Source organism: Hyla sarda, chromosome 5 (genome assembly GCF_029499605.1).
Source record: "Hyla sarda isolate aHylSar1 chromosome 5, aHylSar1.hap1, whole genome shotgun sequence".
NCBI classification, from domain to species: domain Eukaryota; kingdom Metazoa; phylum Chordata; class Amphibia; order Anura; family Hylidae; genus Hyla; species Hyla sarda.
This window is the reverse complement of record NC_079193.1, coordinates 34,539,104-34,556,997: the sequence shown is the minus strand read 5'-3', so window position 1 is coordinate 34,556,997 and position 17,894 is coordinate 34,539,104. Positions and strand designations below refer to the sequence as shown.

General features: G+C 46.2%; 2 protein-coding genes across 8 annotated transcripts in view; one reads left to right on the top strand and one right to left on the bottom strand.

Moving 5' to 3' along the window:
- Window positions 1–16,581, bottom strand: part of ARL5B (ADP ribosylation factor like GTPase 5B) — a 29,331-nt gene extending 12,750 nt beyond the window's left edge. The window contains exons 1-3 of the mRNA XM_056519232.1: window positions 16,393–16,581; window positions 3,497–3,557; window positions 2,183–2,330 (exon numbers count right to left, since the gene is read on the bottom strand). Of these exons, the coding sequence (XP_056375207.1) occupies window positions 2,183–2,330; window positions 3,497–3,557; window positions 16,393–16,438 (255 nt within the window). The 5' untranslated portion in view covers window positions 16,439–16,581. The remainder of the gene's footprint in view (window positions 1–2,182; window positions 2,331–3,496; window positions 3,558–16,392) is intronic.
- A 136-nt stretch (window positions 16,582–16,717) lies between these two features.
- The window catches only part of NSUN6 (NOP2/Sun RNA methyltransferase 6), a 44,264-nt gene continuing 43,087 nt past the window's right edge, over window positions 16,718–17,894 (top strand). For 2 of the 7 annotated variants that reach the window (XM_056519228.1, XM_056519229.1), the window contains exons 1-2: window positions 17,348–17,439; window positions 17,779–17,879. The gene's annotated coding sequence lies outside the window, so the exon portion shown is untranslated. Of the gene's footprint in view, window positions 16,858–17,347; window positions 17,440–17,471; window positions 17,880–17,894 lie in introns of those variants that run through there. The other 5 variants (XM_056519225.1, XM_056519226.1, XM_056519230.1 and 2 more) reach the window with 4 other exon arrangements.

Genomic DNA, 17,894 nt, shown 5'->3' with positions numbered 1-17,894 from the left:
CCTTCATCATCCCCTTGTCATCATCCCACACATCCCCTTATCCCACACATCCCCCCTTCATCATCCCCTTGTCATCATCCCACACATCCCCTTATCCCACACATCCCCCCTTCATCATCCCCTTGTCATCATCCCACACATCCCCCCTTCATCATCCCCTTGTCATCATCCCACACATCCCCTTATCATCCCACACATCCCCCCTTCATCATCCCCTTGTCATCATCCCACACATCCCCTTATCATCCCACACATCCCCCCTTCATCATCCCCTTGTCATCATCCCACACATCCCCTTATCATCCCACACCCCCCCCCCTTCATCATCCCCACCCCCCTTCATCATCCCCACACCCCCCCCCCCCCCTTCATCATCCTCTTCTCATCATTCGCCCTCAGTGGTCTTCAACCTGCGGACCTCCAGAGGTTTCAAAACTACAACTCCCAGCAAGCCCGGGCAGCCATCGGCTGTCCGGGCTTGCTGGGAGTTGTAGTTTTGAAACCTCCGGAGGTCCGCAGGTTGAAGACCACTGCGGCCTTCAACATCATCCAGCCCCCTCTCACCCCCTTTAGTTCTGAGTACTCACCTCCGCTCGGCGCTGGTCCGGTCCTGCAGGGCTGTCCGGTGAGGAGGTGGTCCGGGCTGCTATCTTCACCGGGGGCGCCTCTTCTCCGCGCTTCCGGCCCGGAATAGAGCCGTTGCCTTGACAACGACGCATCTGCGTCGTTGTCAAGGCAACGTGACTATTCTGAGGCCGGGCCCGAAGCGCTTAGAAGAGGCCTCCCCGGTGAAGATAGCAGCCCGGACCACCTCCTCACCGGACCACCTCCTTACCGGACAGCCCTGCAGGACCGGACCAGCGCCGAGCGGAGGTGAGTACTCAGAACTAAAGGGGGTGAGAGGGGGCTGGATGATGTTGAAGGCCGCAGTGGTCTTCAACCTGCGGACCTCCGGAGGTTTCAAAACTACAACTCCCAGCAAGCCCGGACAGCCGATGGCTGCCCTGGCTTGCTGGGAGTTGTAGTTTTGAAACCTCTGGAAGTCCGCAGGTTGAAGACCACTGCGGGTGGGGGAGTTCACTCGAGTATAAGCCGAGGGGGGTGTTTTCAGCACGAAAAATCGTGCTGAAAAACTCGGCTTATACTCGAGTATATACGGTAGGTTTGATTTTGTCCTACTTCTGGGGGGGGGGGGGGGGGGGGGGGGGGAATCTACTACATGCACGGAAATTAAAAATGTCCTCTTCTAACCCCCTATAACTTTTTTCAGATCAATGGGAAATGTATGTTCTCAAATAACTTCTGACAGGGAGGACAGGACGGGACATGGAGGTCGGGATATGACAACAATATATGGGGACGGGATATGAAGTCAAAAGCTTCCTCCTTTGTTGATTTTCCTCCCCAACAAGGATGAGGAAGGAAAAACCGGGCAACGTTGGGTATTCCGCTAGTTACTAAAACTTTTATCCAAAAGTCAGGCACAGTCGGATAGGCGTGGCTTGGGGTTCGCCAAACCCTGCCGCCACCACGCCTATCCTGCCTTCCAGCGCTGGGACCGCTGTGTCTTACTACACAGTGCATCCACAGCGCATGTGCCCGTCCCGTCTGCTCTAACTTGCGCGCGCCACCGCGTCCTGAATTGACAGAGCGAGCGCTCGCTCCCAACGTTTGTGCACTCAGTGAGCACGTGCTGTACTTGAGGCAGACACTTGTCCACTCACTGCCTCTAATACAGCACATGTGCACAAATGTCGGGAGCGAGCGCTCGCTCAATTCAGAAGGCGGCAGCGCACGCACGTTAGAGACAACGGGACTGGCACATGCGCTGTATAGTAAGACACAGCTGTCCCAGCGCTGGAAGGCAGGATAGGCGTGGCAGCGGCGGGGCTTGGCAAACCCCAAGCCACGCCTTTCCGACTGTGCCAGACTTTAGGATAAAAGATTTTTATTAGTAAGAAAAGAAGAACGAAAAAGCAATAAAGGTATGGCTGCACCATTATAGTGGTCTGGGGGGGGGGGGGGGTCAAAATATGATGACAGTTGCGCTTTAAGCAGCTAGAAGTAAATGGAGGCTTAGCTTTTCCATAGGTGATACACCCAGGTAAGTGGAGAAGCTTGCGCTTAGATAACGGGCCAGCAGCCAGAGCCCTCCAGATAAAAAGGTGTCCCTGCTGGTTACCTCTGTATTAGAATAGTAGGTGTTCCATGATGATCGCAGAGATTCCTGGCCTCCGATGTCCCACATCAAGAAGTGGGTATTCTTCACCACAATTTCCTCTACGTTGCTTCCGATGGTTGGCGAGGTGTGAACCACTTCATTCATTAAACTAAAAATAAAAAAAGTGTATTAGCGAATTAAAGATGGCCGCCAAAGCTATTCCTTACACAGTGACCAATGAACAGAACTGGAATTGAAGGTGCAGTTTTTGATGCAAACTTGAGCCAGAAGTGGATACAAGGAAAGAAAAAAAAGGACAGAGGAAAAATTACTACTTCTCATCTCTTTCTATCCACTTCGACCGCAGGGACCCTATCCCGACTAGTAGTGTTGATCCTGGGCCTTCTGGTTCATAAAAGGGTATGAAACAGGGAAGACTCAAGCTTGCTGTAAGCACCATGTACCTCTGTAACAAATAAGAAATTGAAATAGCCGGCACTCACTAAAATTCTTCAGCTTCTTTATTGGAAATACTCACATATTGCAAAGGAGGTAGATGCAAACAGGTGGGTACCACAAGGCTACAGCAGCTGTTTCGCACCTCTTAGTGCTTCATCTGGCCTCCATTTATTTCCAATAAAGAAGCTGAAAAATGATGGTGAGTGCCGGCTATTTCAATTTCTTGCTTACTTGTTGAAGTTACCTGTTGGCTGCCAGAGCACCACGAATGGTTCAGCTATTGAAGACTTCCCTCACCTGTTCAGTTTAGTGTTGGATTGTGCCGGACTATCTGTTCTCAGTTTCAATGTATATTTGTGGTCCAGATATTCTGGCTAGGGGTCCAAACTACTAAAAGCTCACTTGTTGGACTGTGCCTTACGTTCATGTCAGACCTGTGGTTGTGCCAGGACCTGTAGCCATAACACAAAAAACACAAAAATGTGTTCGTATTATGCTACAGAGAACCCAGCCTAACTTTTGAGCAATTGGGCCATTCCACTGATTAAGCCTCAATATACAGTATTAAATGGTTCCAGGACGACCATTGTATATTGAAAATATTTATCTTTGAGATCAGAACTAACCTGAAAAACTGTGTAAGTGTACTGGAGGCTATAAATGCCATATAGAGGCTATAAATGCTATAGCTGCCATCATCTGGTGTTTAAAGGGGTACTCTGGTGCTCCAGCGTTTAACATTTTATTTATAACGCTCGTCACGTCCACGCACCCTCCCCCCCCCCCCCCCCCCTTATGGTGCCAAGATACGCCCCCTCCATTCATGTGTATACACACACCCACCAGCTGTCAATAGGGGTAAGGAGTAATACTTACAACTGGTAAAGAATAGTTGTTTTTCCTGCATTATCCAGGCCGACAATGATCACCTTGTGCTCTGCAAAGGAGAAGAATAACCAGTTAGTAGACAGGATCACGACCAAAACCATTGTCATTTCTACTAAGTGGTCAATTCACACGCAGCTAATTTTTACAGAAATTTCTGCATCTGCCGTCACGCCCCCTCCATTGAGAGGGCATGGTCATGACATCACAAGGGGGCGTGGCCGTCCCCCCACAGCGCGAAAACAACACACGGAACATTTAGTTCCACGCTGGCCAGTGGAGTACCCCTTTAAACTTGCCACGTGCTATGTACACAATTTACTGTGCAGAATTGTTACGTCGATAAAGCATAAATAAGAAGCAGAACTATGTAAACAATCTGGTGCCCAGACGTGCATTAGGACACTAGACAAGCCCGATTTGTGCCAAATGAATTAACTGGAGATATTTCAGCGATAAAGAACTGAGACGTCAACATAACACGATCTGGCACACAGAACAGATGGGACGCATCCAAGTGATGTCACACTACAATCGGCTAATAGAGAGGTCTATTATTTCTACAGTACCTCTCTTTATGGGGTTAACACAAAGCCTTTATATACAACATTCAGGTATTTGGAGGTCAGAGGTGATCCCCGTATTAGAAATACAGGGGTCAGAATGGAGAGCCATCTGCAGAGACCATCATTCATTTCAATAGGTGACATGTAGTACCACATATCCCCTGTAGTGGCTGCTGTAAGACAAATATAAGGCCAGTCATGGCCACAGAGGTTTAAAGGGATACTCCAGTGGAAATTTAAAAAAATTCTCTCTTTTTACATCAGCTGGTGCCAGAAAGTTAAACAGATTTGTAAATTATTTCTATTTAAAAATCTTAATCCTTCCAGTATTTATCAAGCTGCTGTATACTCCAAAGGAAGTTCTTTTCTTTTTGAACTTCCTTTCTGTCTGACCACAGTGCTCTCTGCTGACACCTCTATCCATGTCAGGAACTGTCCAGAAAACCTCTCCTGCTCTGGACAGTTCCTGACATGGACAGGGGTGTCAGCAGAGAGCACTGTGGTCAGACAGAAAGGAAGTTCAAAAAGAAAAGAACTTCCTCTGGAGCATACAGCTAATAAGTACTGGGAGATTAAGATTTTTAAATAGAAACAATTTACAAATCTGTATACGGGTGCGTTCACACTGAGGAATTGGAGTGGAATCCTCATGTAAAAATTCTGACACGGAATGTACGTTTTTTCCACGCAAAATTTGCACAGAATATAAGAGGAAACTTTTTTTTTGCTGGAATACAACCACCAATTGGAATTTCCTTATTCATTTTTTATTTTTTTATGCGAAATTTCCACGCGAATATCGTGAAAATTCAGTGTGGAAACAATTTCAAGCGGAAAATTTACCATTGACTTCAAATAGACTTCCGCTCACGTATTCCGCAAGAAGAATGAACATGTTCTTTCTTCTAGCGGAACAGAATTTCGTGGCAGAATTCCGCAAGCTGAATTTACGCAGTGTGAACAGTGCAGAGTAAAATACATTGAAGTCAATGGCAAAACAGATGTTAATTATTTCTAAACGGAGAATTCAAGAGGAATTACTCGAGTAAATTCCTCTTGAATTACTCCGTGTGAACGCACCCTAACTTGGCACCAGTTAAATAAAAAAAATAAAAATAAAAAAAAAAGCTTTCCAGAGAAAAGGTAATAGACAGGGGGAAACAAACCCAAGAAGCAATGCACAAATCTTGTGTGTCCATTCAGTACTATGGGAATATGGTTCCAAATGGGATATTGAGAACTAAATAGACACCAGTGAGTATACGATTTTACCCCAGTTACTGATGGTTTCCAGGTAGCGATAACAGTGCACAGAACGGTGGGCTTTCCATTATAACCATCTTTACATGTTCTCTTCCACGCTCTAAAATGCGTGTGTTTTAGAGTCTGAAGCAGAGCATGCCCAAAAGCAACTGCAGCCTCGATGGCATTTGTCTAGCAACATTTGGAGGTACACAGTTTGAAGACCACTGCTCTATGGTCACATCATAGCATTACAAGACCACCCCAAGCCAGAGAAGCCAAACTGGACCGCTGTAGCCTTATGCCTGTATTCTGGTCCCGGCTCAAACACACACACACCCCCCCCCCCCCCGAGCGTACATAAGACACAAGGCCAAGTAGAGCAGCTCCAAACCTGGCACAAGAAGGAACCTAAACCCATTTATAGAGATGAGCGAACTTACAGTAAATTCGATTCGTCACGAACTTCTCAGCTCGGCAGCTGATGTCTTTTCCTGCATATATTAGTTCAGCTTTCAGGTGCTCCGGTGGGCTGGAAAAGGTGGATACAGTCCTAGGAAAGAGTCTCCTAGGACTGTATCCACCTTTTCCAGCCCACGGGAGTCACCTGAAAGCTGAACTCATTTATGCAGGAAAAGTCTTCAACTGCCGAGCCGAGAAGTTTGTGACGAATCGAATTTACTGTAAGTGCGCTCATCTCTACCCATTTATCTTGACAATTTGGATAATATTTAAAAAGGCTAAGATTTTACATTTTTATAATAAATAAATATATAATAAAAAGATATAATAATCATATAATAAATAAAAATATAATAAAAATACGTAATAAAAATAATAATTTTTATTTGTATTTTATTTTTTATTATAAATAGTAATTAATAATTACTACCATTTTTTTAATTTTTTTATTAGTATTACTTTTTTTTAAATGCCAATAACTTTATGTAAAGACACTTTCTCTTTTCTGGTATAACCCTTTAGAGTAGTGGTCTGAAACTGTGGCCCTCCAGATGTTGCAAAAACTGCAACTCCCAGCATGCCCGGACAGCCGTTGGCTGTCCGGGCATGCTGGGAGTTGTAGTTTTTGCAACATCTGGAGGGCCACAGTTTCAGACCACTGCTTTAGAGCATTCAAATGTTTCTGTGTCTAGATACTGTCACATACATGTTACGGCGCCCCCTATGTTCTTTTGATTTAATCTCAGAATGTCCACCCAATGTGCGGTGGTCGCACGTGCTCAGTACTGCAGTATTTCCACCTCCCACGTCCACGTCCACCCCCCCCCCCCCCCGGTACACAGGCACCCGAGTGATCCCTGCAATAGGCCAGACAATAAGAATCCGTGCACTAGAAGCTTCTTCTCACCCGCACCAGGAGCCAACTTCTCTAATAAGAGCAACGGCCCAAAGTGGCCGTCCCCTTCAGTACTAAAAACAGCAGATGTTTGGCTGTATGGAGGCACTGAAGGCAAATTTAGTTGGGGAAAAAAAAAAAAAAAAAAGCAACATAAAAAAGGTAAAATGCGCCACGTCACCGGCAGAGAGGATCCTGACTCACCACTTTCATGAGTAAACATAGCTGTAGGGATCAGAATCACAGCACGCAATGTATATGTACAAGCGATAACCATTAACTACTGGCGCTGTATGTGTGCGATCTATACAGGAAACATACATCTCCAGCATCAGGTGCAAGGTGAACAAAGAGTTAAAAGGGTACTCGACTGGGGAAAAAATAAAAACATTTTAAATCAACTGGTGCCAGAAAGTTTAACAGCTTTGTAAATTACTTCTATTAAAAAAAAAAAAAAAAAAAAAAGTTAATCCTTCCAGTACTTATCAGCTGCTATGATCCACAGGAAGTTCTTTTCTTTTTGAATCTCCTTTCTGTCTGACCACAGTGCTCTCTGCTGACACCTCTGTCCATTTTAGGAACTGTCCAGAGCAGGAGAGGTTTGCTATGGGGATTTGCTCCTACTCTGGACAGTTCCTGATATGGTCAGAGGTGTCAGCAGAGAGCACTGTGATCAGACATAAAAGAACTACACAACTTCCTCTGTAGTATGCAGCAGCTGATAAGTACTGGAAAGATTAAGATTTTTTTTTTTTAAAGAAGTAATTTACAAATCTGTATAACTTTTTCACCAGTTGATTTAAAAAAAAATAAAAAAAAATATAATTAATATTATATATATATATATATATATATATATATATATATATATATATATATATATATATATATATATGTGTGTGTGTTTTCCAGTGGAGGGTGCACAGCCCTATACAGCCATGCCCTTACATCATAGCCTAAAAACCTGCTGACAGGTGCTGATCCTGTCTAGACTACATTTGGCAGACACATACACACTGGATCGTTAAATGTTTATGAAGAGAGTGGAGGAATAAAGTTATATGGGCTCCGAATAGGGAAATTTTAATCATTTCGTTTAAAAAAAAAAAATAAATAAATAAAAAGCCCCCCTTGCAGAGTTGCAATAATATATATTTTTTGTATTGCCAGACATTTTATGGTCAAATGAAAAGGTGTCATTACAGTATTAAAGTATAATTGCTCACGCAAAAAACAAGCCTCATAGCTCTGTAGGTAGAGAAATAGGGCTCTAAGGGTGCATTCCCACAGGGCGTATAAGCAGCGTATTTGACGCTGCGCAAAATTTATGGCAGCAGCGGGAAATACGCTGCGTATCCCTTGCTCACTATACACACAGGGCTTTCCGGCGGCAGCCCTATGTGTGTAGTGAGTTTTGGAGGCGGCGCCGCGCGTCACAGACACGCCGGCATATGGCTCCGCCTCCAAAACTCACTACACACATAGGGCTGCCGCCGGAAAGCCCTGTGTGTATAGTGAGCAAGGAATACGCATCGTATTTCCCGCAGCGTCAAATACGCTGCGTATACGCCCTGTGGGAACGCACCCCTAAAAATTTTGAAAAAAAGACGAAAAATACAAAAATTAAAATTGGATGTGTCCTCAAGGGCTGAAATCAAAATATTTACCCTTTCATGGCTCCTAACTCCCTTGTTCGTGTTGATCACGCTGCATCCAGTTCACTGATGAGGAGGGGGGGGGGGGGGGGGGGGGTGTTCCCCTGCTTACCCATAGATCTCCTGTAAGAATTTTGTAATGGCCATATGGGATTTTATAACAGCCATTTTTAATGGGGTACTCCGCTGTTCAGTGTTTGGAACAAAACAGCCATCACGCCCCCTCCCGTGACATCATGAGGGGGCGGGGCTATGACATCACGAGCTCCCAATGCCAGCTCTAATCATTCGGAACATTTAGTTCCAAACACTGAGCAGCAGAGTGCCCCTTTAAAAATGACTAACAAAAGCGGAGTACCCCTTTAAGGGTTTTCCTAATTGGACATTATAACGGGTCTTTAAAACGGAGCAACTTTATAGTGTGAAAGCAGCCTTAGCCGAGCTGTGATTGGTCGCTGTGGGAAAGTCGCTCCACTTTTTCCGCACAGTTTGATACATCTGGGCTATAATGTTATTTTCTAAATTACACAAAAAGTTTCTGCAAAGACAGCGCAGGGTGTACAGGATTAGAAAAATATGGCAGCACTCTCCCAGAACAGTCTACACCAATTGTTACTGCAGACAGCCCTCCTTAAAAAGAACACTACTGACCTGCAATAGCAAACACAACCTGTAGTAAGGAGTGGGGCTCTTTTTGGTAGAAAGCAGCCATTCATCAAGTGCTGCAGGAGGGTGCTGAAGGATCCTGGGGGGGGGGGGGGGGGGGGAGAAGAAGTACAATGGGGAGGAAAGGTATGAGAGGTGCCTCAGGGGGTATATACATGTGGTCAGGTCATCAAGTGCTGAAGGATCCTGGGGGAGAAGAAGTACAATGGGGAGGAAAGGTATGAGAGGTGCCTCAGGGGGTATATACATGTGGTCAGGTCATCAAGTGCTGCAGGAGGGTGCTGAAGGATCCTGGGGGGAGAAGAAGTACAATGGGGAGGAAAGGTATGAGAGGTGCCTCAGGGGGTATATACATGTGGTCAGGTCATCAAGTGCTGCAGGAGGGTGCTGAAGGATCCTGGAGGGAGAAGAAGTACAATGGGGAGGAAAGGTATGAGAGGTGCCTCAGGGGGTATATACATGTGGTCAGGTCATCAAGTGCTGCAGGAGGGTGCTGAAGGATCCTGGGGGGAGAAGAAGTACAATGGGGAGGAAAGGTATGAGAGGTGCCTCAGGGGGTATATACATGTGGTCAGGTCATCAAGTGCTGAAGGATGCTGGGGGGTGAAGAAGTACAATGGGGAGGAAAGGTATGAGAGGTGCCTAAGGGGGTATATACATGTGGTCAGGTCATCAAGTGCTGCTGGAAGGTGCCGAAGGATCCTGGGGGAAGAAGAAGTACAATGGGGAAGAAAGGTATGAGAGGTGCCTCAGGGGGTATATACATGTGGTAAGGTCCTCAAGTGCTGCAGGAGGGTGCTGAAGGATCCTGGAGGGAGAAGAAGTACAATGGGGAGGAAAGGTATGAGAGGTGCCTCGGGGGGTATATACATGTTGTCAGGTCATCAAGTGCTGAAGGATGCTGGGGGGTGAAGAAGTACAATGGGGAGGAAAGGTATGAGAGGTGCCTCAGGGGGTATATACATGTGGTCAGGTCATCAAGTGCTGCTGGAAGGTGCCGAAGGATCCTGGGGGAAGAAGAAGTACAATGGGGAAGAAAGGTATGAGAGGTGCCTCAGGGGGTATATACATGAGGTAAGGACCTCAAGTGCTGCAGGAGGGTGCTGAAGGATCCTGGAGGGAGAAGAAGTACAATGGGGAGGAAAGGTATGAGAGGTGCCTCAGGGGGTATATACACATGTGGTCAGGTCATCAAGTGCTGAAGGATGCTGGGGGGTGAAGAAGTACAATGGGGAGGAAAGGTATGAGAGGTGCCTCAGGGGGTATATACATGTGGTAAGGTCCTCAAGTGCTGCAGGAGGGTGCTGAAGGATCCTGGAGGGAGAAGAAGTACAATGGGGAGGAAAGGTATGTGAGGTGCCTCAGGGGGTATACATGAGGTCAGGTCATCAAGTGCTGCTGGAAGGTGCCAAAGGATCCTGGGGGGGGGGGGGGAGAAGTACAATGGGGAGGAAAGGTATGAGAGGTGCCCCAAGAGGGTAAGGGAGAAATATTACAAGGTAAAATACAGACACAATTGACTGTCAAGGAGAATGCAAGACTGAACATCGCTGCATTGGAATGTGGTGCTCTGCCAGACAACATCCTGGCAGTGCCAAGGAGGTGTCACAGGTCACTTTAGGACGTGTTTCCACGATCACATTCAACTTTTTTTTTTTTTTTTTGTTTATTTAAAAAAAAAATTTTTTTTTTTTTTTTTGGAATAGTTCTGAAAGTGAACAGATGACTTCTCAAGTCAAAAAATGCTCACAGTGGTCTCCAGACTGAATTGCGGGCCTCCAGCTGTTGCAAAACTACAACTCCCAGCATGCCCGGACAGCCAAAGGCTGTCCGGGCATGCTGGGAGTTGTTTTGTTACAGCTGGAGGTCTGCAGTTCAGAGACCACCGATCTAAATTATGAGAAGCCCCCCCTCCCCCAGTTTGATTTCCATGCAGCACTCCCACAGGAGAATGCAGCATTACACTGATATCTTCATAACCATGTCTGTGAACTAGCGCTCTCCACAACTTGCAGACCACTGGAGTATATGCTCTGTATATACACTGCTCAAAAAAATAAAGGGAACACTTACAACCCAATGTAACTCCATGTCAATGACACTTCTGTGAAATCCCACTGTCCACTCAGGAAGAACACTGACTGACAATCAATTTCACATGCTGTTGTGCAAATGGAACAGACGACAGGTGGAAATTACAGGCAATTAGCAAATAACCCCAATAAAGGAGTGGTTCTGCAGGAGGTGACCACAGACCACTTCTCAGTTCCTATGCTTCCTGGCTGATGTTTTGGTCACTTTTGAATGCTGGCGGTGCTTTCACTCTAGTGGTAGCATGAGACGGAGTCTACAATCCACACAAGTGGCTCAGGTAGTGCAGCTGATTCAGGATGGCACATCAATGCGATCTGTGGCAAGAAGGTTTGCTGTGTCTGTCAGCGTAGTGGCCAGAGCATGGAGGTGCTACCAGGAGACAGGCCAGTACATCAGGAGACGAGGAGGCCAACAACCCAGCAGCAGGACCACTACCTCCGCGCTGCAAAATGACCTCCAGTAGGCCACAAATGTGCATGTGTCCACTTAAACAGTCAGAAAAACTCCATGAAGGTGGTATGAGGGCCTGACGTCCACAGATGGGGCTTGTGTTTACAGCCCAACACCGTGCAGGATGTTGGGCATTTGCCAGAGAACACCAAGATCTGCAAATTGACCGATGGCACCCTGTACTCTTCACAGATGAAAGCAGGTTAACACTGAGCACATGTGACAGACTTGACAAAGTCTGAAGACGCCGTGGAGAACGTTCTGCTGCCTGCAACATCCTCCAGCATGACCGGTTTGACGGTGGCTCAGTAATGGTGTGGGGTGGCATTTCTTTAGGGGGCCCGCACAGCCCTCCATGTGCTTGCCAGAGGTAGTCTGACTGCCATTAGATACCGAGATGAGATCCTCAGACCCCTTGTGAGACCATATGCTGGTGCGGTTGGCCCTGGGTTCCTCTTAATGCCAGACAAGTAGGTAAGTTAAAGTTTATTTTGTTTATCTTTTGCAGCCCTGGCAAAGGGATACAGCGTACAGCAGTGGTCTCCAACCTGTGGACCTCCAGCTGTTGCAAAACTACAACTCCCAGCATGCCCGGACAGCCAATGGCTGTTCGGGCATGCTGGGGGTTTGTAGTAGTTTTGCAACATCTGGAGGCCTGCAGGTTGGAGACCACTGCTGTACGCTGTATCCCTATGCCAGGGCTGCAAAAGATAAACAAAATAAACTTTAACTTACCTAAATGCTGGGAGTTGTAGTTTTGCAACATCTGGAGGTCCGCAGGTTGGAGATCACTGGTGTACAGTATAGAGTTCCAGCGCCGGTGTGAAGTGAAAAATTAAAACCCGTGAAAAAAATATCGGACCGCCCGCACACAGAGGAGGGGGGCAGTGCTTGCGGGTGACATATGTGAGTAGTACCCCACTGGGCTGATAATTGGGGGGGGCAGCAGAACAGCGCTGGCGGGTAACATGATTTGGTGGGGGGGGGGGGGCAGAACAGCGCTGGAGGGTCACATATGATTAGTTCCCTGATGTGGGGACAGTGCTGCGCTGGGCTGATAATTCATTCATTCCCAAGGGGGAGGGCCCAACCGGTATTGCGGTATGGGAAAAATTCATGTCGTGCAGCTCAAAAACTTCGGTATACGGTATGAAACGGCCCAAGTCTAAAGTAAAGAATTCTACCAGGATGCGCAAAACCAGTGTAAAAAGAGCCATATAAGAGATACAGAAAATATGTAACCATCAGTGCATGACAAAAGGCGTACACAATGGTGCGACCTGAGGGTATTCTGTTACCGAGATATATAGCCAGACAGAAACCTGAGACGTTTCGCCTGCAACAACGTATGACTAATACATGTAGACCGGATTATCGCACACGTACACACGCTGATGTCTGCCGTAAGCAGCTGCAGGGATTGTGCGTTACATGTCACAAACCTAAAGCTGAAATACATATTAAATTTGGGTTGACTGCACCCGTCATCTCCAGCGTGATGGGCTACCGTGTACGAGACGCCCCACACAATCAATGAAAGAAAGGAAAAATCATAAAATCAACAGGTGATGTGATGAATTTCAACAGGCCCCAAATCCTTTGTCCTCAAGGAGAACTTAGTCACCACCAAGTGTCCGAGAGCAGCTTAAAGGGGTACTCCGCTGAAAACATCTCCTCCCCTATGCAAAGGATAGGGGATAAAATATTAGATCACGGGGGTTGTGCTGTTGGGTACCCCCATGATCTCCAGGCCAGCAGCAGCGGCATCTGGAACACGGAAGCTTGCAGCTTCTGCGTTCGTGGCGTCACGCCCCACCTCCTCCATTCATGTTTATGGGAGGAGGCGTGATGGTTAGTGTGACGTGAATGGAGGGGGCCGGCATCGCCAGTATTCATGCACTGAGCTCGCTCGCTCTGTGCACCGAATGACAAGGGTGTCGCAGCGGAGATCACGGGGGTCCCCAGTGATCTAAAATCTTATCCTCTATTCTTTGGATAGGGGATGAGATGTTTTCAGCAGAGTACCCCTTTAACGCCCTTTCCTCCAACATGCACACTTGGCTGAGCTGAGAGTGCATAAGTAGGGTGGGGAAAGGAGTTTGTTAGGGATTACATATGGCAGTATATATATATCAGTCAGCAGCTGAAGAGATTTTATAGCAATCTTTAAAAATAATTGTCTTAAATTGGATATGGATAATTAAATAATAACTGATTAATCACAAGCATAATTTTAAATTGAATGGATTACATAGTCCTAAATTCTTAGTAGAGATGGATCAAAATACACTGACATCAATAGAAAGATTAAGTGACAGACTGAACCAAATAAAAAAAATTAAAATATATATATTTAAATTAATTATTATTAATAATAATATTTTATGCAAAGAGGTTCTGCAGCACGCCAAGAAAAGGAGTACTGCGAAACCGCTTTGCATGTATCTGACAGACCTGGACTGTACTGATGGCACCAACTGTATTTCTGCATTCAAAAATTCTGGAATATATCTATCTATCTATCTATCTATCTATCTATCTCCATATAAGTCCAGTGATGCAGATGTAAAATCAAAAATGTTGCATTATCTTTTAATACCTTTTTTTATTGGACCAACAGAATTTTGTAGAGACCAGCTTTTGGGATTGCTCTTTTTGCTTTTGACTTGATAAAGCTTGTCTCTACAAAATTCTGTTTGTCCAATAAAACAAAGAAAAAAAAAATGGTATTAAAAGATACTGCAACATTTTTTGATTATTTTTATTATATACTCACACACATACAGTGATCCCCCAACTTACAATGTTTTTTTCTGGACCATCGTAACTTGAAACCATTGTTTCCTAACCAGGGTGCCTCCAGTTGTTGCAAAACTACAATTCCCAGCATGCCCGGACAGCAGGAAGTTGTAGTTTTGCAACAGCTGGAGGCACCCTGGTTGGGAATCACTGACATAGACAATGATTTACAGCTCCCAGCAGATCTTTATTACTTTTATATGTAAGGATTTGCTTTATCTATATTAGTTATCTACTTATTTTTCTTTAAAGGAGTAGTCCAGTGGTGATTCAGTGGTGAGCAACTTATCCCCTATCCTAAGGATAGGGGATAAGTTGCAGATCGCGGGGGGTCCGACCGCTGGGGCCCCCTGCGATCTCCTGTACGGAGCCCCGACAGCCCGCGGGAAGGGGGCGTGTCGACCTCCGCACGAAGCGGCGGCCGACACGCCCCTTCAATACAACTCTATGGCAGAGCCGAAGCGCTGCCTTCGGCAATCTCCGGCTCTGCCATAGAGATGTATTGAGGGGGCGTGTCGGCCGCCGCCTCGTGCGGGGGTCGACACCCGCTATCTGGCCGGAGAGCCGGGGCCCCGTACAGAGAGATCGCAGGGGGCCCCAGCGGTCGGACCCCCCGCGATCTCAAACTTATCCCCTATCCTTAGGACAGGGGATAAGTTTTTCACCACTGGACTACCCCTTTAATCCTCACTTTTTCCTATTTTTTGGACAACATTTTGGTGGATTCAGAACCAATTACCAGGTTTCCATAGAGTTATGGTCTCAACATACAATGGTTTCAACATACAATGGTCATCCTGGAACCAATTAATATTATAACTTGAGGGACCACTGTACACACACTATATGATATTTATACTTTACATGCTCAGCTTAGCCTGGATTTTGGCTGAAGTGGCCACAAAAACCTTTGCAGCACTTCCAACCTGTGTGAACACATCCTTACAAAACTCACATTGACCAAGCAACAACCCAGAGACTGACAACCGTGTGTCACTGATCCCAGGTCAGGCTATGGTCACATTTACATTGGAGCATTGTCACAGAATCTGGACGGGAAAACAAAATATGCTGCTACACAACGACATCCCAACGGCTGTCCGGGCACGCTGGGAGTTGTAGTTTTTCAACACCTGAGGCATTCTGGTTGGGAAATAGTAGTATTGCAAATAACAGATAAACCTGGTGCAATAATAAACAAATGTCTATGGTAGCGTTTCCTCCAGATGTTGCAGAACTACAGCTCTCAGCATGGCCGTCCAGGCATGCTGGGAGTTGTAGTTTTGCAGCACCTGGAGGCACCCTGGTTGGAAAACACTAACCTATCCTAATAGGGGTTTAGTTTATACAGTGATAGGAAAGTCAATTGGATTGAACCGAGCATGCTCAACCGTCTTTGGGGGATGCCCTATGATGGTTCTAAATATGGGCAACAGGGCAAAACAAAGGCAGCACCTGGGAGATCTTACCTAGCGCACTGTCAAAACAGGAAAGTTTCTGAAACATATTAAGTTTCCCATAATGCATCAGTTTAGACCCACTTATGGTAGGTTGTTTAGTAAAAGCAAAATATTTATAAAATAATAAATATAAGTAAAGCACCACCCCTTGTACACTGGTCATGTCTGGTATTGCAGCTGATCCCACATTCATTGCTACAGAGCAGAGAAGCAATACCGGACACAGCCTGTAGACAGGTGGGGGCACTACAGAGACATGATACTGAAGGCCAAATGTACAGATCACCCGGTATAAAGGGGTACTCCAACCATTATTATGACTGGACAGGATATCTGTGCATGCCAGTCTATAGGGGTGCACTTACTTATTGGCTGTAAGGAGGGCAGTGGTCAGAGGACCCCTTTAAGTGCATCACATCATAAAGGGGTGAATATGTAGATCATGATTCAGAGTGTTACTATAGTGCATGTGTCCAGTCGGTGCAAAACTACAACTTCCAGCATGCCCTGACAGCCTTCGGCTGTCAGGGCATGCTGGGAGTTGTAGTTTTGCACCAGCTGGAGACACAGTGCAGTTTATAGGGCTCTTTGTTCTCACCTTGGTTACAGAAGAAGTTCCACAGCTTCGCAAAGATGAGGCCCATACTGACCGAGGCCACAGCCCGGAGTGAGAGCACCCTCCCCACCCGGTACTGGCTCTCCCTGCCCGTCAGGCCACGGTCTCCATCCGCCCTCACCTCCCGGGTACTACGAGACTCTTCTCTCCCGCACACAGCGCTCAACAGCTGGCGTACGTAACTCCACGCACAGTCGGAGGTCACGTCACCCCCCCCTCCTAGCGTATGACATCAGGACATTAAACCCCGCCCTCTCTTAGCGCCTAACGCTATTGGCTAAAGCTTTCCCAGCCCTGTATTACTTTCAACCAATAAGAGATAGGTTAACATAAGAGCGTGCTGATTAAGACGCTCACTGATTGGTCGATTGGTCTAAACTACAGCTCCCAGCCTGCCGTGTGGCGGAGTCGTATGAGAATAGAGTGCTGGTTTTTGAAGGCCAACGCGTACGTTGCCTGTTGCAATTAGACTCTAGTTAGCAGTTGCTTACATAACGTAACCCAGAGAACTACGATGTTTACGTATTTCCCGAGAAAGCAGCCGAAGTAGAAGTCACGCAATTTGCGTAACTCGTATTGGCTTTCATTGGAGCTGCGCAAAAAGCATAGCCCCGTAAGCTACGCTGTTAGCGTAACTTCCGGAAAAGCCTCAGCTGGGAAGTTACGCTATTAATGTAATTCCCCTTGACTTTGACGTTAGCTGCGCAAACGGAGTGGCCTTTCCAGCTACGCTGTTAACGAAACTCTTTGGAAAAAGAGAAGTTACGTCATTTGCGTAACTATGTTGACTTCAATAGGAGCTGGGCAAACAACGTAGTCCCGCTAGCTACGCTGTTTGCGTAACTCCCGGAAAAGCCGAAGCCAGGAGGAAGTTACGTTGATTGCGTAACCCCCATATTGCTTTTAACGGGAGTTGCGCAAATGGCGTAGCCAAGCGAGCTACTCTGTTGGCGTTACTTCAGAGATTACGTTTACAACGTAGCTAGCCGTGCTACTCCGTTTCCGCAACTCCAATTGAAGTCAATAACAGTTACGCAAATTGCGTAATATTCTCTGCTTCAGCTGCTGCAAACAGTCCGGAGGGGGCAGCTATTACAGGCGAATATAGGAGATGGGACAACCCATCATACATAATTAGGGGGGGAAACACAATATTTTATACACTTATGTACATGCTGATAATATACATTTCCGTCTCCACGCAGGTGTAGTGACAGGATCAGCGTCCCGTTTATAGGATACAGGAATTGGTCTTCACAAACATGGCCGCCGCCGGGTTACTACATGTGTCGAACTGAGGACACTTCTTTTTTTTTTTATTATTATTATTTCATTTTTGTTATTTACCATTGATTTGATTAACTTTAGCTAAAAAGAGACGCGTGCACTTCGTACAGCCGACAGGGATGGCCGGATAACAGAAATTTCGCTATCGAGGCATTTTGACCCATTCTACTTTCCGTACCCAGGTATTGGCTATTACT